We start from the raw sequence: 27717 nt of genomic DNA on the forward strand, positions 1-27717 counted from the left end.
TGCGTCTTAGTCTGCATCTTAGCGTGTTTCCTGTTTTATTTTGACAGTCTCTCGTCCCGAGTTCAGTGTGTTTGGTTTTGCTTCCCCTGTGTCTTTTTGTCTATTCGCCTCAGCTGTGTTTCCATGTGTTTCCTCTCTCCCCAATCACCCTCGTGTGTTTATATTGTGTGAGTCCCTTTGTTCCTTCCCAGGTTTGTGCTCATCTTGTGCCATGGACCAGGTATTTATGCTCAGATTTTTCCTTTTCAAGTATTTCATGTCTGGGTTCTGCATTTAGTTTTTATTTTCCCAATTTAATTTATTGTTAGCTCTGTCTTATTCCCTTCTGCCCTTTGTTTTGTATGTTTTTATTAGCCTCAAATAAACGACTTGCTTTACGTTAACTCTTTTTCTTGCCTCGAGCGGTTGCTTTCCGGTTCACACCATGCACTAGCCGCCCGGCCATGACAGTTTTGCTGTATAACCGGTGAATTTTGCTCCTTAGGCCTCAGTCATTAAGGCCTAGAAACTGACCGTGTCCTCCTGGCAACCTCCTGGTCTTGAGAACTTAGACTCAGGTGGAGCCCAGGATTTATCTAGTGAAAGGGGCTACATTGCAAACTCTTCCTCCATGTAAACCTGAAACAGCTGACACATACAATGAGTAGAAGATTACAAAACATTATTTACTGTCACATCCCAGCCATCACTGCTTCAGTGAAGATGCTGTTCCTATGCCATGTGCGTAAATCCATGAACCTCTTGGTTTTTCCGCAGTGTGAAACTAAATTGGAATTATAGACTGGGTCTTTGCCTCACACCCTACAGTTAAAAAGCCTTGCTGTAAGGGCATCTCTGAAGAAATGTTCCACACACGCTTTGCTGGCTTTGCAGCTGATGGTGCAGCATCTGTGATGGACTGATGGAGAGGAACAGCACCAGCCCTGACTGAAAAACTCAACCAGAACCTGACTGTCATTCACTGCAAAACTCACAAAACTTGTCCATGATGCTGTAAAACACGTTACAGAGCTCAGTCATTTTCACATATTTTCAACTCTTAGCACTAGCACGCCTCCTTCACTGTACAGATAATCACTATTTTTCATTATTTGATGGAGCAAATCAGTTTCCCTAATCTGTGTGAGAGTGACTGCAGTCAATCTGAGTCCAGTAAGGACAAGTTTCTTTCCACCAGGCGACCTGTGTAATTGCCTTGTGTGCATGGAAACAGAGGAAATGTTTTTCCTTCAAGCATGAAGTTAGCCCTGCACTTTGAGAGATGTATCCTTTTTGCAGAGCATGTATAGACTTCAGGGCATTGACTTTGACCCCTGGCTGTTTGCAGATTAACGTCAGTTCATTTGCTGCTAACAGAAAAGGTCACAGAAACTTCCGGAAACTCAAGAGTTCTCCGGGGATCAAATCTGATTCTGCTCTCTATCTTTCTGTAGAGATATCGCCTCTCAGGACATCTCTGTAAAATCTGATCTGTGTTCCTTATCACTTCTCATTGTAATGATGTCAGTGTAATGGCTAATGGAATGATGTGTTTTAGCAGACCTATATATAAAGTTGGGGTAAAAAGCATTAACAGAAAAGAAAAGTGAAGATAAGTCACTGAAGTCCACGTGTATAAATTACAAATGAGCCGAGTATTTTTTACACTAAGTACTCTGTTGTAGTGTCTGCTGTGCAGCCTTGGATCACCTCTTAAGTCAAAGCAGGAAGAAGATCCAAGGCCAGGTCTGAAGAGGTTTACAAACCTCTCCTAAATTCTTCCCTGTGGGTGAAATCATGTGAAAGCTGCTTAGGCAGATTATCCCTGCCTCGATGGCAGCTGGCAGTGAGATCCTTGGGAGTACACCTGACTCAATACTCGTGGTGACGCAACCACAGCCTGTGGCGCAGTGAGTTCCAACAATCCCCCATGACCTTTAGCCCCAAGGGAGAATCGTATCTTGTGGCAGAAAGCAGACTAATGCCATAATCAGCACACAAGTCATCTGATTATCCAAAATCTAGCCATATTTAATCTGCCCCAAATAAAGCAGGTCAATAATTTAATTGGATTGTATAGGAATATGCTCTAAGCAACTAGATTGCATGATTAGTAAAAAGAAAAAAAAGGGTTGAAATCTTGTCATCGAGTGGTGCCATGTTAAACATTTACCTTATATTAACTTAATATAAATGGTAAGGGATAGAATTCAAATTTTCTGGACTTTGAGTGATCAGTAAAAACAGAAAAGTGCTATAAAAATGTCATTCTAGTGCACCAGATGTTCATCCAATCCAATTTTTATGGAAATGAAGAAAGGCATTCATTTTCTGGCAAAAACCCAGTAACAGTAACAAATATTCTATAAAGAAATTTTATTTTTTAGCCGCTCTCATAAATCTATCATGGTCAATACTCAGCGGGGTTCCCTAGCGGTTCTTGCTGATAAATGGCCCATTTGGTGTGTTTGGGTTTTTTGGTGTGGTTAGTTCAGATTGAACGTGCACATTCACAAAGTCAGTAGTAACCACTACTGACTACTACATTAAACTTTAATATTACAACAACAAATTTTGTTGTCTTCTTAGTCACATTCAGTTGACACTATGTAAATATGTATTATTAGCAGAATATAATAGTCTTCAGCTCTGACAGTTTCTGTCACTTAATTTTTAATGCTGGACATTGTTGTACAGCAAGCCAGCAATACTCTATATTTAGTCTATAATGTCGGTATATGAAAACTTTTGATTGAGTAGGTATCTGCTTAAAGAGTGAAGCTTGTCTTGTGTGCTTATGTTTGTCAGGTACTGGAAAGTCATTTTTCTAAATTAGGTCTAGGCATTAGTAGAAGAATGGTCTCCCTCCAAGTATATTTTAATGAGGTCCCAGGTGCGCTGTCACCTCCTGCAAACACAATGCTCCAATAAAATCCACATCCTATCACACTCAGCCACCAAGGCAACTTTCCTTAACAGTGAAGGGACTTCAGTTTTTTGAGCTTCACACAGAAGCCTTTGCAGATTGAAGCCAACACAATGTCCAGTGGCAAAGCAATGCTAAAGTGGAAAACGTATTTTCGCTTTCAGCTGATTCAGAGGTAAACCTTGAAGCTGCTGAAATACTTTTCATTCTTGAAAAACTACAATTTCAGGGTCGATTACACAACCCGCAGCTAAATATACCATCAGGCTGTCTAGACCACAGCTGTAGTTTATGATTTGAAAACAAAAATATAGATTTTCTGCAGGGAATCACATAAAAGCGAAGAAATGGGAAATCGCTGGCTCATTCCTGCCGGATGAGATGATGGACAATAAAAAGTAGCAGGCTGTTAGGTAAAACACTCAGATTTCAAGTTTATTTTTGTTAGCTCTCTGAAAACCTTCTGTGCACATATCGTCTTTCCTTAAGATCAAATTTACAAATTGACAGTTTTAGACATCAGCTGTACAAGTTCTCTGTATAGCACCGTAAAGCCCCAAATCATTACAATGCCTCAAGGCACTTTATATTCTAAGGTAATGACCCTACAATAATACAGAGAAATCCATAATATTCAGATAACCCTTTAGGTGCTAACACTTGGGGAAAACTCCCTTTTAACAGGAAGAAACCTCCAGCAGAACCAAGCTCAGGGTAGCAGCAGCAATCTTCCACAAAACAGTTGGGGGTGAGGGAGGAAGACAGATAGTCAATTCTCCAGAAAAGTAACGTATTAGATATCACTTGTTATTTTAAGTAATGATGTAGGTTATGATATGACCTCAGATGACCTCCAGTTCATTCAATAAATCCAGGTCCACATTGTTTTACGTCAACTATTTTTTAGATACCGAGACCCGTATTCTTACATCCAGCTAGCATACCATACATGTTCATTACACATTTTTCTGATGCTGAGTATTTTAAAGTAAAGGTCCCATATAAGGCAGTGCCATTACAGGTTACTTAATAACTACCCTGGAGAAAGTAATTTGTTATTGTACTTGCTGAATGACTTTGATGACCTGAAACACCTTGTCATATAATTACCAGTTAACAATATAAACCTTAGGCTACAGTCCCACAAAACAACACAAATCCCTATGCTAATGAGGACGCTCATTCATTTATGATTTTTATTTTAGCTTTTATGAATGAACACAAAGGCCCCAAAAAGCAGATAAAAAACAGCCCCAGGAGACTTCAAAGTGATCGCCACAGTCATTCTGCTGTAGAAACATCAAACAGTAGAAACCGAGGCTACAAGCCTGACTTCTCATCTCCGTTTTTTTACCTGTTGAAGATCAGGCTCTGGCTCCTGAGGTAGGGTCCAAATACAATTAGCTTTAAAATCACTCTGGGTTCTTTACTAGCTTTGCATTAGCATGCTGTCTGTGCAGAGGCTTGCAAAAAGCTGAAGTTGTGTTAGCAGTATAATGCAGTTGTTTCTTTCCTAGATCCAGTTTGCACATTATCATTGTGCTTTTGTCCTTTTGTGCAATAAAAAAAAAAGTAATGTCCATATTCCCACTCCTGTATCGCTGTATCGCTGTTTCTTTGATGTTTGTGGAACTGGGTCAGACATTAATAAATTACTCATTATTAACATTAAATTTGAAATATGTGTGAAAGGACCTTGATTTTTTTTTTTTGACACGGGTGGATTGCTCCTCATTTTTTTGTGTAATTTTATCTGTAACATTTGCATGAAGTGATAACCTCAGAGTCTAGATCACAGGCTATAGACTGCTAATAAAATAATCATTTTAAAAGTGTCAGTTGTCTACTTTAAAGCTATAAATTTATACTACTGCTCATGCTCCAGAAATTATCTAATGTATCTGGGAGAAAATGCAGATATGAAATTACGACACTGGTTAAAAGATTTTCTAACTTGATTCATGAAATTTTGTGTGAAATTTGTGATGAGTGCATAAACTGTCAGCCAAACACTGAAGAATTATTGTAGAAATGGCAGCAGCTGAAATGTGGCGAGGTCTGGTTTTACTCATGCTGTCTTTCTTCGGGGTCATCTTCTTTTGAATGCAGGGAATGTGGCCCGATGGCGCTCTGTTTTGTCTCAGACAGCTGTTTTATGGGGGAATACTTATTGAAACAGTCAGTCTTTAGAGCTTTTTTGTCATCTTTTAGTACCAGTAAAGGAGATGGCCATAAATTATTGAAGCCCCTCAGAACAAGGAGAATACCACTAATGTCAATCTAAGTAAAATAGCTCACCTTTCATATAGACGCAAAAGCAGTTGTTTGACTTTTTCTCTGGGAATGTTGGGAATGTTGAAGCAAACAGGTGTAAATCCAATCAGAGATAATTAAAAATATAAGGATAAGTGTAGAAGAAGTCAGATTTTAATCCTGCATTCTTCAATGATATTATAAGAGTAAATCAATCAAGTGCACAGTGTATTAAATGTGTTATAAAAAGGTATAAGGTCAGACATTCTGAAAGCATTGTGAGATAATAAAAAGTATCCTTCATTCACTCACTCACTCATCACATAGCTCAAACTAGAACTCATCCTGTCTCAACAGGGCCCCTTTGCTTGTGATGTGTTCTACACATTGCAGCAGATACTTGGCTTGCACTGAGCTCTGAAAATAGATGGTAGTTCCAGATAGGTGGGCTGTGAGGGGGGAAAAAGCGAGAGAAAGTGGGAAAGGAAGTGAGACGTAGGATATTGTAACAAAAGAAGAAAAGACCAGTATTGTGTGTCTCAAATCTGCTGCCCGCACTACTATTTCACCGTATGTAAGTGTGTGTGTGAGTTTTAGTGTGCAGTGACGTAAGGAACGGTGCTCTTGTCAGTCTGGTGCTCTTCAGCGAAGCACCCATTATGTAATTCTTTGGAAAGTCTGACCAGTAGTGGCTAGACAATCTTGTTAAATAGCTGTGATGTGCAGACACACACACACACTGCCACAGCGTGAAGCATGTAGATATAGTCCAACATACTTTAAACACACTCGCTAAAACGACCACTATGATGTGTTACCCTCGAATCCACATAATTAGAGCTCAGACGCCCATACATGTCTATGCGCTGAAGTAGGCCGTGGAGAGCGGAGGCTTAACCAGCAGAGTTATAAATAACTGGACGGCCTGCACCTTAAGACGGTTTTGTCTGGGTGGAGGGCGCTCAGAGTTCAATGTAACCTGACAACTTAATCCCTTGTAAGAGACAGGGAGACAGAGGAAGATTGGTGAACGTGGGGGCCGTCTAGGATTTCCAAGCTACTGTTACTTATTAGCGCTCAGAGAGGAACAGCAAAGTTTTGTTTTTTGTTTTTTTGGATACAGCTCAGCTTGTGTTACACGAGTGAAAACCACTGACACATTTACTTATGTGCTAGATGAAAATTGTTCTGCTATATTTTTCCACTCACATTAATAGGTTTTTTTGGCTTGAGTATATTTTTAGCGCCAGTAGATGAAAGCAATAAATAATTTGACATTTTGAAAAATGTGCTTATTATATTGGGGTTTTTTGTTGTTTTTTTAACGAAACCTACTTTAAGTGAATAATATACGAGGTGCTGATGAGTGAATCTAGATGTACTCTTATATCATGAGTGTATTTCCTGTGTTTATGCTAAGCCAGCTGGCTGCCTGTAGCTTCATTTTTTCCCCTCTTACTGTAAGTAGTGAATATAGGCCACCTCCTTGCTTCCTCTAATTTTACGCCAGTAAAGTACCAGAACCTCTAGTGTCCTCTGGATGCATGCACATTACCAGAAGAAGCTTTTAGGTGTTTGAAGTGAGCAAATTCAGCAGCCATGAAGAAGTAAAGCTAGATAGCTAGCTAGCTAGCTTGCTTGATACAGCATCCATTTGCAAGCAGGCTGAGCTTTTATTCTACCCGCATGCAGCATCGTCACTGAGATGGAAAACATTGTGCGTGTGTGTGTTGGTGTGTCAGGGAGTGCCCCTCTTTGTGTGCATCTCACGCATACTTGAGGAAATTGTCAATAGTTGCTCATAAAGACCAGGACCAGCTGAGAGCACATGGTCCACATTAAAGCCGGTCAGATGCTGCAGACTCCCACAAGGGCGTGCTTGCCATCAGGCTCTCCAGTCAAATGTCTGGCTATTTCAGTGGTCTTCCACGGTCAGGAAATGACTCTGGGTTTGAAACGGAGCTTCTGAGTGGATAATCTCTCCCGGCAGTGCAGAGACTTCCAAGTTCACTGGGTTTGTGTTCAGTCATGCAGAGTGTACCAGTGAACTGTGATACTGTAAGGCTGGGATCGATGCATTATTCACATATCTTGGTTTAGCTCCAGAGCTCCAAAAGCAAGGCTCAGTCTCCTTTTAAAGATATGTAGTGTGCCTGAAGCTGTTCAAACTAAAAATCAGTAGGAGTCAATCTACAGGTTGCACATTTCAAAACCTAATAGACTAGAGATTTCTTATTTGTAGCATTTGTCTGAATACAACAGGTTAAAGGTTTTTTTTTTTAAATAAAGAGGTAGCATTTTTTACTTTTACCTGTTATTTGTCCATACAGTATAATAATATTATACACATTCACAGACCTTTTAATCGAGCCTAGGTGTGTTACAAATACCCACCTATTGTCTGTTTTTTAATTTGTTTGGTTGATTTGTTTGTTTTTAACAACACACTTTTCTATTGGATAGTAAGACAGACATTTTGTCGTAGGGACTGGGCCAGGTTAAGTTTGTTGAGGTCAGATAGGTTGGCCACCGGACAGCAACCATTTAATCCCTTGACCTGGTCTAACCAACAGATTAGACCAGCTTGTTGAGGGAAAATACTCAGGTCGATCCCGTCGCTCTCTGTTGGATTCACTTCAATCACATTCAATATTCTGCTTTTCTCTCCCATGTTCTCACTGACCCAGAAGGAAAGGTCATGACGGCATAGCTTGATCACAGCACAGAACTCTCAGAACAGGCAGGGTTTGGTAACAGGATGACTTCATGGCATTAAGTAATTTAAACCAGAAAAGGGCATACAATACCTTACACAGACAACACAAAGATATAATAAAACATAAGCCAGAACAAAACAATAATGCTATAGCAAGAGGCTGAATCACAAATATAAGCCATAATTTTTTTTTGTTTAATTGATTTCGAATTAACTATAGTTTCTATTTGGATAGACTGCAGAAGGAGACTAACTAATGTCACAGTGAAAAGATTTAAAAAAAAAAAAAAAAAAAAAAGCTCTAAAATTAGCTTTGCCTTTTTAATATTATAAAGATTGCTAATATTACCAGTTAAAAACTTGATGTTATAGTGATTATAACAACTACAGTGCTTTGAAAAAGTATTTATCCCACTTCTTAATTTTTGCATATTTTTCATGTATACATGTCCTGAAACAAATTTTAATATTAGACGAAGATGAACAGAGAAAATACAAAATGTAGTTTTTAAATCATTATTTAATTAACTGAGGGGGAAACATTATCCAAAACTGCCTGGCCCAATTTGAAAAAAACATACTTTGGAGTTCTCCGGGCCTGATTACTCACAGACCTGTCGAAATTACTGAAGTAGAACCTGTCTGACAAAGTGAAGTAGGCTAAAAGATCTCAAAAAGCAACACATGATGCCACAATCTAAAGAAACAGCTGAAAAACAAAGTCATTGACATATATCAATCTGGAAAGGGTTACAAAGCCGTTTCTAAGGCTCTGGGACTCCAGTGAACCACAGTAAGAGACATTCTCCACAAATGGAAAAAACCTGGAACAGGCGTGAACCTTCCTACCAAAATGGATGACCTCCTGGATAAGTGCATCAATGACTCATCCTAGCGGTCATAAAAGATCCCAGAACAACATCTAAAGAACTACAGGCCTCACTTGCCTTAGTTAAGAGCAGAGTTCATGATTCAACAGTAAGAGACTGGGCAACAATGGCATCCACGGGAGAGTTCCAAGGACAAAACCACTGCTGACAAAAAAACAGCCAAAGGATCGTCTCACATTTGCTTTGAGTCTCGTTATATCTGATGTAAAACTGACACAGCATTTCAGAATAGGAGCATCATACCAGCAGTCAAACGTGGTGGTGGTAGTGTGATGGTCTGGGCCTGCTTTGCTGCTTCAGGACCTGGATGACTTCCTGTAATTGGTGGAACCATGAATTCTGATCTTTACCAGAAAATCCTGAAACACTCTCAAACACACGTGGGTTATGCAACAGGACAATGATCCAAAACACACCAGAAAATCAATCTGTGTGTGTGAAAGGTGTGGCTGAAATAAAACAATTGTGAAGAGTGGGCAAAAAGTCCAAAAACAAAAATTCCTCAACAGCAACTAAAAGACTCATTTCAGTTATCACAAACAGCTGATTGCAGTTCTTGCTGCAAAGCTGTCGCAGCCAGTGATATTAGGTTTAGGGGGATATTATTTTTCACACAGAGCCAAGTAACTGTTTTTTTCCTTAATAAATTAAATTTATCATTTAAAAACTGGTTGCCTTCATCTAAGACTAAAATTTTATTCTATGATCTGAAACATATGCAAAAAAAAAAAGAGAAAGTATTGTGCATGAGCAACATTGTTCTTGTTTTCTGCAGAAAACTAATTATCTGTTGTTTTGTATTTGTTTGTAGCCGTTAATAGCATCAAAAATGTTTGTACCATAAATGAAAAAGTAGGAAAGTAACATCATGCATCTAGCATGTGCCTCATTTGGAGAACTCTGTTTATAGCAAAGAATTTTGTTGTTAAATTAAAAAATGTGTTTTATTGCCTTTAATGTTTCTGCCCTTGCGTGCTCTTAAATGAAAAACAGTCAGTGAAATCAGGGTTTGTTGCCATGCTACTGTAGCAACAGGCGAAGCCAGAACTCCGATTTTGCTGACGCACTTCGCACATATATGGTATGGACACAATTTCTAATGTTCTGACCTATTTGTTCTTTTGTTCTGTCACAGGAAACATCCTGTAATTACTGTTTTCACTCTTATATGTCTCTGTATACGGGATTCTTTTTGCATTTTGTATGTCATGCAGGTAGAGAAAGCGATCTGCGTGGCTTATCTTAATAGTAGAATAAGCTGTTGTTGAAAGTAAGCAATAGGATTAGGTCTGTATAGATCTGTCGGGTCAATTAGCTCTATTAGCTCGCAGCATGGCACAAGAGGATTTTCCATGTCTTTGTCTTTGTCTCATCAAAACTGTCCTGCCAATTACCTTTGACAATTTACAATCAACTTGTTATGAGTTGTTAAAGGTACAGATGTGTGATCTACAAGTTACCCACTTGAATTCCAAACTTGCAGTAAAACCATCATATTACAGCGATAAATGAGTATTTTAAAGCTAATTTAAGTTTTAAGATGACGCTTAAACTTCATTTTACCAAGCACTAATCTCAAGGATATGTTCATTATAGGATTTCATAATAGGGCTCATTTAATCTGCTTTGTTCTTAAATTAAAACTCCACTGAGTTGAATGTTAAAGTTACTAGTCAGAGAAGAGTAGCCTATTGAGTTGTGTAACGTCTTTGCTGACTGTGAAGGAGCTTTGTAAAGAAAGGAAGAAATAACCCAGTGGCATAATCTGGGTGTACACTAAGACACTTTGGTTAATTAATGGAAATCCTAAGACTGGAGTTTAAAAATTCCATGTGTAGCAATAATCAAGTTGTGTCAAAAGAAACTGCAGGGTCCAGTGTTTTTTGAGGACTTTTGAGATAACTAATTAAGATGAAGGGAGATAGGAAATTAGATTAAAAGAGCCTTTGATGCATTAATTAAATTTTTTTGCTATAATTCTGTCTCTTGCAAATCCCACAATTCTTCCAAATCATTATCAATGTTAACATGCTCTGTAGTTGGACTGCAAGGAATCACTGAAACCTAAATAATAAGGAAAATGCACAGTTACACTTAATTTATACTTAAATATATGGAGCAAATATGACGTAGCCTACGTGAAGGGTTTGCTGTTATGATCTACCTGTGGCATAGATTTAGCATAGAAGGATAATTCTTTGTTTACTAGGAAAAGGGGTCAAACTTTTATATTTAAACATCAAAAACATAACTAAATGAATAATTTTCAATACGCCTAGGGGGGTTTGTTGCACTGATATTTACCAAATTTAGCATGCTAATCACCTAGCATAGGTTCACGTCATCTGGTAATCACAATCTGAATCACTGTTGTGTCCAATCGTTGTGTCCAGTCAGGCTCACAGGAGAGGACAGGAGTGGAAGAAAAAGTAGTTCTGGGCCATTTTTCTTTTTTTATACTGTGTAAAGTTCTAACACTCTTGTCATGCAGGTTAGAGGATATCCCACACTGCTTACAGTTATTGTGGCTAGACAGTGTTGGTATTAAATAGGTGATAATTAGAATACAGTTACATTGTTGAAATAAATAGATTACACGGTGGTCTTTTCCTGTATCATATGTTAGGCTATCCCCTCTCTAATTTTGCTGGAAACCCAAACAAAACACGCAATAAGAGGCTCTAATGTAAGTGTCCTGTTAATGTTGGTGGCGTCAGTTACACAATGGACCCGGAGCCAGCACGACAGAGCCAGCAGTGCACGGGCAGGAATGTATTTCTTACTTGTATATTCCGACACCACTTCACTTTTAAAGAAAAAAGGGATGGGCGAAATCTGACCATGCAATGCAAACTCTGTTTGCCAGCAACCAAGCTGCTCTCAGTGTCAAAAGACTGCAACATAAAGAAACATCTGGAAGTAAGTTCTTTTAAAAAACTAACATTAGCCTACTCTAACTACCTTGTTTTAGTGATAGCTACCTGGGTTATGTGCCACTTCAGTATCTTCGATGTACTATTGCTGTGTGATTTATTACTGAAGGCTGCATCACAACCTGCTAGCTGCAAATAATCATGTGCAGTTCTGAAAGCAGAAATATATTACTGATACAGAAATAATTTTCTATATGAGATCAATGGAAAAAGTGCAGCCTTACCTAATGTCCACCCAACTGTTACTAAATTTATATTAAGATTTAGTTGGTATTGCTTTTAGAACTGCACATGATTATTTGCAGCTAGCAGGTTGTTAATGCTGTCAATCAAGTCTAACAGTCTGCAGTCTATTAACTAACCTCAGCTAACGCTAGCTAAGAATGTTAGCTCGGTGGCAAGTAGCCTTCAGTGATTGTAATAAATCACACAGCAATTGTACGTTGATGTAGTTGTATAAAGCATGACAATATATCAGGTAATCCAGAGTATTCAGAATACGTTACTCACACTGACTTACTTAGTGTCATACATTACAAACTACATTTTGGGCCATGTATTCTGTAATCTGTAGTGAAATACATTTTAAAAGTAACCTTCCCAACACTGTGGCTAGACTAGCATATGCCACTATGGAAGACTGGAAGCACTGGAGTAAGCTAAAAGCAAAATGGCAGCTGTTCCATACTTTCTTCTATATTTAGTTCAGTACCCTTCTGGGCTATGTACACACAAACTGAAAATGGGAAAAACAGTGTCAAGTGCAATCAATAGCATGCCACAGCAGCAGCTAGTAATATAACTCCAGCCTTAGAAAGGTTGGTCAGTTTGAAGCCTATTAGGGTTGCCAACTGTCCCGTTTTATCCGGGACATCCTTAAATGTCCCGTATATTGACTGTTACCTGCACTTTTTGACGTTATGCTCACCACAATTATTGAATTCTTTATTTATATATAAGGAACCCCATTAGCTTCCACAATAGTGGTTGCTAGTCTTCCTGGTGCTCAAGCCATCAAGTATAATCTAATAACATATTACACAATAAAGTATGTGCAAAAGATGTTAGGAGTAATGCACAAGTTGTAAAAATAAGGTGCTGTTTGGTCTGTGTAGCTTAATAAACTGGGTAATTGAAGCCCATATTTACAGTATTTGCTTATTTTTCAAAGGAAATGCCCATGTGATTTCAGTTATCATTTACTGTAGTTTTCTTTGTTTTAGATGAGGTATTGATTAAACTGAATCCCAACCCTTTACTGCATTTTTATTATAAGAATATGAACATACAGTGCATATTTACACTATGCCCAGCTGGTTGTATATTGTGCCTCTGGCAAGCCAGAGTGTCCCTTATTTGATAGTTAAAAAGTTGGCAATCCTAAAGCCTATGAACAATAACACAGCACACCTCTGATGTTGCAAGGCAAAATATTTGTTTTCTGTGTCCACACGTAAAAGCATTTTACAAAAGCTCTAGTGCCTTTAGTGGCCTAAAACATTGTTAATGTGTGGACGAAATGCCAAAAAAAACCCAATGAAAAACACAGAAATACCAAAATACTGAGTCTAAGGGTCTGACTAAGGCCCTGTATTGACAGGTACTGCATGTGGCATGTTGAAAGTGTTTTTCACTTGGGGACTTCTCCGGGTACTCCAGCTTCCTCCCACAGTCCAAAGACATCAATCTTTGGTTTACTAGTGTTTATAAATTGGATAAAGATAGATAAAGTGATTGAATTTAATTGCATGTATTATTTATTATATATATGTGTGTGTGTGTGTGTATTTCTATCACAGATTCTAATCACAGACTCTGATATCCAATATTTCCCGTGCCACATAGTCACCTTTGCATTATAGAAGAAAGAGAGAGCCTGCATGTACTATAAGAGTGTATTTATGTGTCATGTGCATTTGCCCTTTGTCCTTGCTGCTATGTGTTCTGGTATGTAACTAAAGGTCAGGGCCAGGCAGCAAGCAGGACAGCAGGGGCCCTCTCAGGGGGAGCTGAGGCTGCGAAGAGCTGCAGGGCCGAAGTCCAGCTGCACTGACGAGAGCAGAGATTAGGATGGAGCCGTGAATATCAGAGCAAAACAATACACATATTTATGTACAAAATATAGGTCGTGTGAGGAAATAATCAGTTAGTGAGTACTGTGTATTTAATTTCCTCCATGTAAACTGAGGTGTCATCCAAGTGCAGGTATCGATGTGTGCACCTCACGAATCTGAGCAAATGTGATATTCTAGAAACTTCTCGCCTCTTGTTACCCGCTGCATGACTTCACAAGACTCCAGTGCAGGCTGTTCCTGAGAAATTTGCAAGTCAGGACAGCTACTACACACATGCAAACACACACACAGCCAGCAACCTAGAAGTCCTCCTGTTGGTCGGAAAAGGTACTGCAGGGCCAAAAGTCCTCTGTCTCAGTGGTTTAGAGAGCAGTCACCTCTGATCTCGTCTTCTCTGCATGACAAGACGCCCGAGTCACAAGCATCTTCTGCTGCATGAGTGGATTTAAACAAGAGACAAAAACATATCTCTCACATCCTTTCCCTGTTCGTTAAATATGGAAAAAGAAATATTACTTTAGGCTTTTGTTTTGTTCTTGTTTCTCTTTCTTATTGACTCCAAGCTACATTTTGTAAGGCTAGCTGTGACTTTGCTTTAGAATCTTTTTAAGACACTTTGAGTTTAGAAATATGTGGAAAAATATATGGAAGTAAGGACTGGAAGCAATTTATCCACAGCTTTAGTCCTGAACATGAGTGCTTGAATTCCACAGTCATCTGTAATCTATGAATGTCATTTCTGTCCACAGCTTTCCTCCATTTGGTAAATATAGTGTACACGCAGTTTAAAAAAAACAAAACATTCAATATGAGATCCAAATATGAAATCCCTTTTGGCTGAAGGATTTGACTGGCTTGGTTGAACTGCTGCCATCTTGCTTATCCTTTTGAAATCTTTAGAGGAAATATGAGCGATGCATTGAGAATCCTAACAGTTCTAATCTAACTGGCTAAAAAGGAAATATGCTATTATTTTTAACAGCAGTTCTGAATTCACACACAAGAAAGCCTACACGTTTATTCTGCTTAAGTAGCACTTGAGTGATTAGTAACCTTACGCAGACTGAAATGTACCATTGTGGATTCACGTGCACCATGTTCTGCTTGCACAAAGCAAAGGCACTAAAAAGGCTGCAAATAGTAGGAAACTAAAAGGGTATTGAAACATATAATTGACCATAATTCTTTTTTATGCTAAATGTTTGGACAACATATTTGGAAGATCTAATGTAACATATGTGCTTTGTACCTAAGGTGTTATTGCGGATTGTGGTGCAAAGACTATTATTCCATCAGTTATTCAGACATTTGCCTCTTTACCTGTTCAGGCAACACATTGACTTACACTGTATGGACAGATGTATTGAGCCACACCTCTTAATCATTGTTTTTGCTGGGGTTGGCCTAGGTTTCTTGGTTCTAATGAAGGGAAATCTTAATGCTTCAGCTTACCAAGACATTTTATTCTATGCTTCAAACTTTATGGGAAGAGTTTGGGGAAGACCCTTTTCTGTTCCAGCTTGACTGTGCATCGGTGCACAAAGCAAGTTCCATAAAGGCATGGTTGGATAAGTTTGGTGTGGAAGAACTTAACAGGCCTGCACAAAGCCCTGACCTGAACCCCATCGAACGCCCGTGGGATGAACTAGAACGGAGACTGTGAGTCAGCCTGTCCAACATCAGTGTCTGAACTCTATAGCTGGACGAATGGGCAGAAATCCCCACAAACACACTCCAAAATCTTGAATAAAGCCTTCTGAGAAGAGTGGAAGCCTTTTTACCGGCAAAAGGGATTAGTTTAGAATTTGATGACATAAAAGCTCCTGTAGGTGTAATGTGTAATACACTGTAATGATACTTTTATCATCATAGTGTATTACAAATGGTACAAAAATAAAGGATGTTTATTGTTGTAGCCAAGATATGCAGAGGATAACACTGAAACAATGTTGGATGGTTTTAAGAGACATAACAATTTTATAGGAGTTGAAAGTGTTGTGAATTAATAACTAATCAGTCTAGAAAGAGACAATTTGAGATTAAAACTGGTATCAGTGGCCTCACGGGGAGAGACTCATCCAAAGTTCAGACAGATTATGTTCATGCTTGAACTGTCACAGAAGCAGAGTATTGGCTCAGTGCAACCTTGACTCCATTCACCCTCCATTTAAGAAGTATCCATCATTCCTTTAACAGATCTAAACTTTATAAAATCTTTACTGCACAAAATCACCTCCTTCAAGATTGACACCAAAATCAAATTCAAAGAGCTCGAATGGAATTCAATCTTTAGAAACAATACTACAAAAGCATTACAGTTGCATTTAGTAATACGTTTTTTTAATTTCAACTCAGCTTTATTTATATAGTACCAAATCACAGCAAAAAGCTGCTTGGCACCAGCAGGAAGGAAAAACTCCCTTTTAACAGGAAGACAGGACAGAAGACACAATAATCTAGTAGAGAGGCTGTCTGTCTCCCAAATCCAAACTGGGAGCTGGTTCCACAGAAGAGAGGTCTGAAAGCTAAATATATACCAGTACTCTTCATTACCAATCAACCACCACTCATCAAGGAACACTTACTGTATGTACAATTGATAGCACAACCATCCTTTTAAAATAATGATGTCAAAGTGGGGCTAATTTACAGAAACCCACAAACAGTTCAATGCACTGGCCTGAACAAAGTAATTCTTTACATAAGTAGTGGCAGGTCTCAAATTATCATTAATCTAAACACAAAGGTTGAGGTTTTCTAACCTAGATTCTAAATGTAACACATGTCTTATGCAATTAGCTTTCCAAAAGACAAAATAAAATAAAAAAACATTCATCTATTCAACTAAGTAGGAAAAAGAGTAGGTTGAAAGTTTTCCTTTCAAAGTCAAAGCAGATTAAACCTCATAACACTGTGTGCATGAGCCTTTGCATTTGTGTATGATCAAGACTTCCAGTTGAGGTTACTGACTCTGGGCTGAACAGGACGCTTGCCTGTGCTTTGCAGAGAGGTTTACACGTTCTCAGTCAGTTTTTCTCTGGCGAGGCGAGGAAGCATTTCTGTGGAAGTGACCAGGGAGGCTGTGATTCACCACGTAACCATCGATTCTGTCACTTCTCCTAAACCTGAGAGATGTGCACATGCATAAACACAGAAGCGATAGATAGTCTGTGACGCGGTCCCATGGACCTGCTCTGTATTGTCAGCAGTGGGAGAACTATTTCGATCCTTCACCCAAAATTACAAGTTTTGCATGTATACAGTGTATGTGCTGCTTTTGCTGTATGTTGTTAAATCTTAAAGCAAAGCAAAAAAAATTTAAAATATATTTTTTTCAAGAAGTCTCAGATATTTCCTTCAGATAACTCCTTCAGTATTATCTGATGGAGAGCAAAACAGATCTAAAATAACTGAATACTGAACTGACTCTGAGGTGAAAATAAACCTGACTAAATAACTTCGAATGCTTCACGTCTGCTGTGTCAAAGGCCGGCAGAGGCCATTCTACCTTCTCCCTGTGGGTTCTCCAGCTGTATTGACCATGGATGTGAATGTGAGCCTCAGTGGTTTTCTGTGTCTCTGTGTTAGCCCTCCGACAGACTGACAACCTATCCAGGCTGTGCCTCAGCTCTCAACCCATGACAGCTGGGATAGTCTCCAGCCCCCCCAACACCACCATCCTAAACTAGGTAAGCAGGAGAAAAATGGGAGGATGATAGGTTTCAGTAAAATGAGACAATCTTATGCAAAATCAGCCTAGTGTTTCAAAAGTGAAACGAAGACGTCTGACATTAAAATTACTCTTAAATTTGTAAAGTAGGTCAGTTTACTTAAAGTTTTTTTTTCTAAATTTATTCCTGACCCAGCATGCATATCAGTGTTTCATTGTCATGCAGATGACTCACTGATTTACCAGCTACTGAAACGTAAATCCATGACTCCTCCAAGGGCCTCAGTGGACTGTGTAGAGCAGGGGTGTCAAATATATGGCCTGGGGGCCAGAATTGGCCTGGCAAAAACTCCAATCCAACCCACAACTTTGGAAAATGTGAAGGACTGCATAGATTTTTACCTGCGTTTTCACAGTTTTAAAGCTTTTTCTATTGATAAAGACCCTACCCTGCCATTGCCATTCATACTACACCAAAGTAAGTAATAGATAAACAATTACCGTATTTTCCGGCTATAAAGCGCACCTGAATATTAGCCGCACAAGCTAAAATCAGGGGAAAATCCTGTTTTGTACATACATTAGCCGCACCTGACTAAAAGCCGCAGGGTTCAAAGCTTGTGCAAAAAGTAGCGGCTTATAGCCCAAAAATTACAGTACATTTTCTGTGAATTAACAAAAACTTTATATTTCATAATTACAGTACGATCTGGGTAACGGACTACCAGAACGTTTTATGTAATCACATAGTTTCATCTGTCATTCCAGTTAAGATCAAAGTTGGTTGTTGTGGCCCATGACAAAAAAAGACTGATGTTAAGACATAATTTTGTTAATTTAAATGAACAAAAATCCAAAATCATTGTGACTGGAACTCCTAACCTCCGCAATTTCTACCTTTTGAGGATTTATATTTTTTTAAATAAACATGTAAATAAATACATAAATGTTCTCATTAAAATTCGCTTTTTTCAGCTACCTGCAAAGGTGAAGCTGTTTCTGAGCTTCAGAGACTTTCAGAGGGTAATCCATTCATCTCAACTTCATTATTGTAACAGTTGTCCAGGTATCAGTCTGTCATTGCTTACATGGTCAACTTCAACTAGATCCAAAACCCAGCGGCATGGCACATACAAACAAGACTGCATGTCCCCCATATTTGCTTCCTTACACTTACTTACACTGGGTGTCAGTCGTTTTTAGGATTGATTTTAACCCAGAACACTAATGAGCTTTTCTGAAACATCATCACCACCACTTTCATGTTGGTGAAAAAGCTCTAACATCAGTGTTACGGGTTAAAATTGTATTGCTTTGTTTTGTTTTTTAAGGAATTGCATAGGCTCTTTCCTCCTTACCGCTCTGATCTTTTAAAAGCCCGGTGGGCAGACACTTCCGTCTATCCTCCAGTCCAAAACCTAAGTTGAGATTGGGTCTTTGCAGTAGCTGCTCCTAAACTCCTTTGGCTTTGAAACGATTTTGAACCATTTTATTTTTTACTCACTTTATGTTTTATTTTATTTTTTGTTCTGTTTCAACACTTTGGTGCACTTTCAAAGTGACCATTCTATCAAACATATGCGTACGTGCATGCATGTGTTTGATGCCTCCTGCTCTTGTGTGCTGGCTCCAAACCTCCCCTCAGTGTCTGTTCCTCCTCCTTTTGCATCTGCCTGATCAGCTCTAAGTGTCAATCTCAAAGAGAAAGAAAGGGTAATCTCCGGCTATCGCTCTCCTGTTTACTCTTTGTGCTTTGTTCCCAGCAGCAGCAGAAGCACAAATGGTGTACACATCCATAAACATTATTCTATGTGCGTATATAGTGTGCGTCATGGAGGAAGTCCTCCCCCGTGTGTTATGTATATGAATGAAAGGCTTTTTACAAAGTGAACAGCTCCACCCCAGGAAATCCATGACTGTACTTTCCAGAAATAGAGTATTACTTGCTTAAGGTGGAACTACTGCATCACCAATTAGTTTCCAGAAGAACTCAAATATGGCAGTGACTGGGTTGTGCTGCCTGTTGGCAGGACTACTTGTGGATGAACCCATTCTCAAAGCTATGCGAGCATGTGGTTTATCAAAGTGGCGCATTCAATTTCCCACGCTACAATGTACATGCAGAAAATTCCCACATGCTTGCATGCACACACACAGACATACACAAATGGACTATAGGCAGAGCAATAGAACAAGGTGTAGGCGTTGTGACGCAAGAAATATGAGTCACTCTGACACAAAGCGGTTACAACAGAAACTGCTGTGATAGTATTACCTCTCCAGCAGGTCAGATGTTTGTTTTTTTTGTTGTTGTTGTTTTTCTTAATTTAAGAAATGACCAGAAATGGTGATACACATGACTTTAAATCTGAAACCTCTCTTGGGACGTGCTTTCAGGTTTATGAGTAATTATAGGAGTCCAGCGATAGATTGTTCCTCTAAACTCAGAGATATGATGATGCAAAAGGCTGTAACTATAGCAACACAAATCTGCCATCCGAGAGAGGCACTCTGCCATGTACCCATGTTGCATTTTCAGCATTTCACTTTCAAAAAGCAGAGAAGACAGGGCAGGGAGAATGTAGAAGAAGGAGGAATTTATTTATTTTTTTTGTAACTGACATTTAAATGTGTTTGTGAAGGTTTTAGTTAACATAAGCACCTCTGTGCCACAAGACTGTGTGAATAGTTTGTTTGTAAAGCCCAGCTTTACACGTGATTGCCTCTAACAGCTTTACTTTCAAATCAGATGCAATACGATCTAGAAGCGGGCAAACTCCTGCTGCACTGCCCAGCTCTTCCACAAGAGGGGGTGAGCTCTGCCTTTACCTTGAGCAGCTGCCAAGTACATACCGAACTATTGCCCAATCCTGTTTGTCACATCAGTGGGGGGAAAAAAGGTGAACCTGATAGAAGGTTGCAGCATTTTCCAGAGGTCTTATTTGAACAGAGATTAGACAGCTGCCTCGCTTGATAATTCAATGCGAAATACTGACTTTTCCATGTTGCTGCACAGAGGAAACACAAGCCTATAAAGTTACACAATTGTGAGGGTTGCCAAGGTGCAGTTATTGGGTTTTCTATTTGTGCTATTAGTATGGAATAAGACGTTAACACTGGGTAATGCTTGAGAATAATTGCCCCCTCAAACTGCTTGCAGACTTTGTTAGCAAACACTACGGGGCACTTGGATAACACACACGCACACATGCACACAGGCACTGCACAGATGGGAGACAGATGTTTCATAGACAAGGTCAAGGAGTCCATAGAGTAATTGTCTGCTCCACCATTTCTCAGTATTCTCTGCATTGTTCGGATCACCACATCCACATAAATCCTGGAAATTTCCTCTGGAATGGAAACCATTCCAGTTTTGCTCTTGTAGACCTATACAGGGTTTTCTTTTCATGTTTTATCTCTAGCACACACACACACACACACACACACACAAACACACAATTAAACACACACATTAGGACTTCTCATCCAGCCAAATGTTGACATTACATCCCAATTAAATCTAGTCCTGGATTGTTGTGGTGCTACATATGCACCTTGTTCCATTTCGTTTGTTATCGCGCTCTTTCTGGAGGTTTCCTGGGTGTTTAGAGAAAGTGCTGAGGATGAGTGCTACAGAGGGATGATGGAACATAAGGAGAGGAGGAGAAGTTTCTAATCTCATTATCCCTGCCTAAACTAATCCACCACAATCGATACCGCCAAATCATCAACAAGCTTTTACATATATTGTACCCATCACAACACCGACACAAACCTCCGTGTGAGATATATGCTTGGTAATTTAAGGTGAGGTAAAGATGTCGGATATGAAAGACGCACTCCTGCTGGGATCAGAAGGAATTAAGAAAACCATCCTGCATGGAGGGAGTGGAGACATTCCAAAGTTTGTCACAGGAGTGAAGGTACTGTAGGCCGACTTCATTTACACTTTTGAATTAATCTACCACGGATAGGCATAAAAAAACATTTGACTTCACATTGTCTCCGGAGCCCAAAATTAATCGTATTTGACCATTTTTCATGTGATAGGTTAAATTAAAACTATAACTCACAAAGCGAAAAATATAACACATACTAAAACTGCAGTTTTAGTATGTGCACTTAATTATCATAGTGTCATCAGCATCACAAGACCATGCAGAGGAAGGAAGGCAGCGACTCTGTGTTATAACACTGCTGTCTGTGGCTAATTTTAATTTTAAGCAGTGCATATGTACCTTTTTTTAATTACAAAGGAACAAAATAACTGTCTGCACAATGAGTTTAGGAGCTAACTGTGTGTTGCACTTCCTTGAAGGTGTATTTTAATATAGACAAAATTAACAATAAAGGAGCACAATTCAGAAAGTTGAACAACAGAGTACAGAAGTTCATATATTTAGCTTTTTAGGTTTGCTGCTTTTGATGATAATGGTGCTGACGATGATGCCCTTCTTACTTGCAATTTATGGATTTTATCTCCATACTGTGCACCTATTATTTAATAATTCAACAAGCTGCAGGAGGGGCAAAGAGGGATGAGCGTGTTCAAGTTATTGTAGTTCCCAAATTATTGCCAGTAGAGGTCGATAGAAGATGTAGCGGTTTATAACATTTTAATGAGATTTTTATTTTATTTTATGACAAAATAAATTATAAGAACCTTCTTCATGTGAGAACTGAATTTGAAAAAATGGCTTGGACGTTAAAGACGTTTGAAGTTCTGGCATTTCCTCCTTATCTCAGTTACATTATGTGTCACTCCGGATCGAGGATAACTGACTGTCTCATACCCCGTTCTGGTGTTTTCCGAATAATGTTTACTGCTCGTTTCTCATGTGCCACTGAAGCCTTTCACAAGGGTCATGAACTCACTGATGAATTGTACTGGTACTGCATATGAAAGAACTGGTATTTCTTTGTTACCACAGCTTGCACACAGTTCTTTTAAAAGGTTTCCATTCCTTGGATATTACACAACCAGGCAACCTTGGCATGTGTGACCTTCCTCCTGTCTGTCTCCTTTGTTGAGTAACTGAGCTGTGTGAAGCTCGTGACGTAACATTTTTGTTGAGATGCTCAGATTTCACTGTTATGCAGGCCCATATTTCACCATGGTATGTTTTCCCATCACTGAGGTTTGAATACGTCTGCACTTCCTCTTCCACTTTATTCTCCTGGTATTTACGCTCATGCTATCGCAATGTTATGGATGTTATGTTTTCTCCACTTTGCCCATTCTGTAGAGTACTGTGTAAAAATCTTGAGTCAACCTTAATTTCTTTATCTTTTGCTTCCAAGGAGCCAGACTTTTTTTGTCATTTTTAAAGTGGTCTTGAGGCTTTCTGAAGATCTTTTAAAACTGTTCCTTTGGACATTGGCTGCTTTTACATTTTCAGCCCAGTCCTCGTCATATAAAAAGGCACCTAAGTCAAGAGATCAACCAGTGTTGTGGCTACACACAGCAGTCAACGTAGCAAAGAGACTACGTTGTGTCTTTAGGCACTTTTTTACCAGCAACCTGTTGCAAAAGCAAATCATTTTTTCCCATTTCTTTTGTTGAGTCTATGAAAAATGCCAAAGATAACACAGTTTGACAGGCATAAAATTTTATTTTTGCACCAACAAGGTGATTGCCAAAGAGCTGTTAGCTGAAAACTTGGTATATCTCCTCGTGGTGTACAGTGTGTCCCTGAAGGACACTGGACAAAATAAACAGTATCTGAAATTCACGTCTTTAAGAATAGGAGAAAATCCGAAGCCTCATCTGAAATCAGTGGAAGGGTTGCTGTTAAGAAACTATTCTTAAAGAAGGGAAACGGGGTGGGGGGGGGGGGCTGAGGGGTGCAAAACTGCACAAGAACTGAACTGAAAATCAGGTCCAACAGGTTTGATGGAGTGATGAATTCAAATTTGACATTTCTGGTTCAGCTCAGGAGAACACAGAGGCTCTTTAGTGGTTTAAGGGTGTCGGGGATCTTGTTAAAATTGATGAAATTATGAATGCAGATAAGTTCAGGCAGATTTTGATCCACCATACAGCGCCATCAGTAAACATCTGATTGACAGTGGCTTTATTTTTGCACAAACCTTCTATATTGTGTTTTTCCATTACGCTTGCACGTTTCAATAAAACACTTAACCATTTCCCATTTTCCTAGCAAATATGAAGAAATAAGAGGCGACTCTACTGTAGCAGATTCACACAGCATGGGCCTTTTTTCCTTACTGTTTATCCAGGTGACCTTCCACTTCCGCACGCAGCTGTGTGACGACGAGCGTACGGTGATAGATGACAGCAAAGCGGTTGGAACACCCATGGAGATAGTGATTGGCAACATGTTTAAACTGGACATCTGGGAGACCCTGTTGTCCTCTATGAGGATCGGTGAAGTGGCGGAGTTCTGGTGTGACATCGTTGTAAGTGCTAATAAAAGCTTTGGTTTTGTTTTTATTTGATTGCACACTCCCTGATTTTCTCACTCGTCTGCCTCAAAGTGGATTACATCCTGTTGATCCAAACTTAGTCTGAAAAGTGTGTCCGTGCAGACAGAATGACATCATGCTGCAGATGTGTGAGTTATAAACAATGCTTTAAATAACAAGGAAACAAAATAACACAAGATGAGATGTGTTCCAGATATAGAGGTTGAAGGTTAAGGTACAAGTATGTGACACACAAGTCTTCATAACTTGTGGTTAGAAGAAAATCAAAATCATCATTTTGTGGTTTTAAACAAATATTCATGCAGCAATAATAACAAGTCGGGTACCGGCTAAAGTTTTACTTTTAATTCACTGAATATATTATTGTTGTTATGAATAATGTCATCTCATACAGATAAACAAAGATGGATAAAAACAAACGGATAAACAAATCGATCCCTGCAACAGGCTTTATAATATAGACATGCTACCTCAGAATATGTTATCACATGTTATGTAATCCATAACTTTTTATGCTAGTTTACTTGTCTGTGTGTGTGTGTGTGTGTGTGTGCGTGTGTGTGTGTGTGTGTGTGTGTGTGTGTGTGTGTGTGAGACAGATGGGTTGAGGCATACTGTCATTAATCCGAAGCAGCCTCACTTTTCCCTAATCGGCTCTGACTCCTGCTGAATCAGCACTACCGACTCCCCTCCACTCTGATTAGATTTGATGGGGCTTAGAGCTTTTATTCACTCCGAGCAACACGTCTGCACGACATAGCCTGCTCCACTGGCTATGTCGTACACTGCCACTCTTCACCCAGCAGAGGGCAAACATAACTTGTTAAGAAAACAAGCTGCAGGAAATGCTGAGTAACTCAATGTAAAATGTTTAGTGTAAAGCTTCAAGATTCTTTATTGTAATTATGCATTCACATAATAAAATTCGTTGTGTTCACATGTCAGCTTAAATCAGGCAGGATTTAAAAAAGAAACATACAATAAATAGGCCAACATCCTGGAGCCCATCCCAGCTACCACAGGGCGAGAGGCAGGGCACACCCTCGACAGATCAATAGGGAAACAATTAAAAGTAATATGTATGGCAAGTTGCAAAGTGCATTTGTGAAAGCTTGGGTTGTCCTGTTACTTTTCAAGCAATAAAATTACATCTCTGTGCTGGATTATTAGAGCAGAATTAATAGTGGCACAATTAATATCAGTGTGATTACGGTTCAGCTTCTAAGCATCTTTAAACCTGTTCATTTGGTGTAAATTATGCAATGTATGAGCAATGTTCAGTCAGCACAATAACAGTGTTTTTTTTGGTCATATCACCATAAAACATATAAATATTTGACAGCAAGCCATTTCAAAGACACCAAATAATGTAAAAACATTTAAGGCACAGGCATTAGAGAGAGGTACCTCTCTCTAATCATCCTCCTCAGTCACTTTAAGTCTTGTATCACCTTGTGATCCTCCTTTCCAGCACACTGGTGTCTATCCACTGGTGTCCAAAAGCATGCGACGCATCGCTGAGGGCAAAGACCCAGTCGACTGGCACATCCATACGTGCGGCATGGCCAACATGTTTGCCTACCACAGCCTTGGCTATGAAGACCTGGATGAGCTGATGAAGGAACCGAAGCCGCTCTACTTCGTCCTGGAGCTGCTCAAGGTGAGAAAGAAGAAAGGCGACCTGCAAGCTCGCCTACCAAATAAATGCCTTTTAAATTAGGAATATATTTGCATTAAAGGGGTTTAGCATATCTAGACGGGGATGTCAGACAGGGATGTCAAACTCACTGTACACTTTGATCAAAAATGGGCTGTCGGTATAAAGAAGTTTAATTTCACACTTAATCCCTGAGATGTCTGAGTATTAGAAAAAGATTTCAAAGTATATCTCAGTTTTTCTGCATAACAAAGAAACACTGCTGTAGTAAATGAAAGAAATCTGTCAGTATGACTCTTGTGAATTGTGAGAAATAAATATTTAAAATTAGGGAACAAGTTCTGGTAGCCCGGATTGGAGTCTTTGCCAGGTCTATTTTGGCCCTCGGGCCTTATGTTTGACATCCCGGCTCTGTAGTATAATTGATGGAAAACTGAAGTCCGTGTATGTGCATGTGTGGCTGACAGGTGCAGCAGCCCAGCGAGTATGACAGGGAGTCGTGGGCTCTGAGTGATGAGGAGAGGCTGAAGGCCGTTCCCGTGCTGCACGGCCAGGGAAACAAACTCTACAAACAGGGACGTTACCAAGAAGCCACACAGAAATACAAGGAGGCCATCATCTGCATTAAAAATGTTCAGACCAAGGTTAATACTTCAAAAAATTGTTCCAAGACAGAATTTTATTTTCCCCCATAAAGAAATTCCTTTACAAAGCGCAGATTTTTCAGTATTATAGGCATGACTTTGAACCTCTTCCTCCCTTATCAGGAGAAAGCATGGGAGGTCCCGTGGATGAAGCTGGAGAAGATGGCCAACACTTTAACGCTTAACTACTGCCAATGTTTGCTCCGCATGGAGGAGTACTACGAGGTCATTGAGCACACAACCGACATTATCAATCAGCACCCAGGTTTGTCACTCATCACAAGCTTTTTAACTGGAGCGAGCGAGGGATCTTAAAGCAGGGGGAGAATTCTTTGCCAAGAGTATTATCGCACTTTCCAGCCAGTTGTGAAAGACTGTCACACGGTTTACAGTTTATTCAGGCTTTTTTATATGCCGGGCATGTTTTCATACTTTCAGAATGAGCGTGTGAATTTTTTTTTATGATGCTTGTAATTGTACATTGCATAGTCCCGTTAAAGTCTGATCCTGGTCCCTGTGCGTGTTTTTATCATTCATAGACCTAAACGCTTATGTCAGTTATGTCTTCTCTCACTGTAGAGCTGCATATTTCTATCACCTGACTGCCTGCTCGCAAACGCATAAACGAACATGCTTATATTTGTCCTGCAGGCATAGTTAAGGCCTACTACCTGCGAGGGAAGGCCCACGTGGAGGTGTGGAACGAGGCGGAGGCCCGGCAGGATTTCAGCAGGGTGCTGGACCTGAACCCGGGCATGAAAAAGGCTGTCAAGAAGGAACTGGCCATACTTAACATGCGTATGGAAGAGAAGAACGAAGAAGACAAGCTCAAATACAAAGGCATGTTTTGACCTGATTAGACTGAGAGCTGATCGACTAAAGCAGAATTCAGCTGTTAAATATCAAACCTCTGCACAGGATACTCACCTACATGACAGTATCTGATAAAATGATCCATCTTATAAACTGCAAGGTTGTATCAAACTCCAAATTATGTCTGACAATGTGTATAAAAATTAAAGGAAGGACTTTTCACTGTTAAAACCTGACTTATTGTGGTTTATATGTTGTGGATTTGCATTATGATTAAATTGTAATTTAATATTTGTTTGTATTTCTACTCCATTGTTAAGCATGGCCAAAATATGTACCCAAATGCTATAAGTCAGATTAAAGAGTACAATATCTGGCTTTAACTCTTAAACAGTTGGTGTAATACTCTTATTAAACCTCTTAAACTAAAGCTGAAAGTCTGTACTTTAGTCATATCTTGATTATTTGATTTAAAATCCATTGTGTTGGTGTACAAAATTACAAAACCTTGTGCCAGAAGTCAGAAGTCAGCCAGAAGCCATTTAGCACAAAGCCTGGGAAGGAAGAGACATCTTGCCAAACTCTTTTACAGCAAAACGGAAAAACTGTGGTTATAATTTGTGACTTTTGGACTAACCTGGTTGTTTTTTAACCATTTTCCTGTCATTTATATTCCAACCATTTGCTGGTTATAATAACTTGGCATTTGCT

General features: G+C 39.3%; 1 protein-coding gene across 3 annotated transcripts in view; it reads left to right on the forward strand.

Annotated features, from left to right (window-relative positions):
* The window catches only part of aipl1 (aryl hydrocarbon receptor interacting protein-like 1), a 44325-nt gene extending 16889 nt beyond the window's left edge, over positions 1-27436 (forward strand). For 2 of the 3 annotated variants that reach the window (XM_025898318.1, XM_025898319.1), the window contains exons 2-6: positions 23686-23865; positions 25364-25552; positions 26017-26193; positions 26317-26458; positions 26845-27436. In XM_025898318.1, coding sequence (XP_025754103.1) covers positions 23764-23865; positions 25364-25552; positions 26017-26193; positions 26317-26458; positions 26845-27044 — 810 coding nt within the window. In that variant the 5' untranslated portion in view covers positions 23686-23763 and the 3' untranslated portion in view covers positions 27045-27436. Of the gene's footprint in view, positions 1-21146; positions 21369-23685; positions 23866-25363; positions 25553-26016; positions 26194-26316; positions 26459-26844 lie in introns of those variants that run through there. The other variant, XM_003441569.4, reaches the window with a different exon arrangement.
* Positions 27437-27717: the final 281 nt, after the last annotated feature.

This window comes from Oreochromis niloticus, linkage group LG14 (genome assembly GCF_001858045.2).
Source record: "Oreochromis niloticus isolate F11D_XX linkage group LG14, O_niloticus_UMD_NMBU, whole genome shotgun sequence".
NCBI lineage: Eukaryota > Metazoa > Chordata > Actinopteri > Cichliformes > Cichlidae > Oreochromis > Oreochromis niloticus.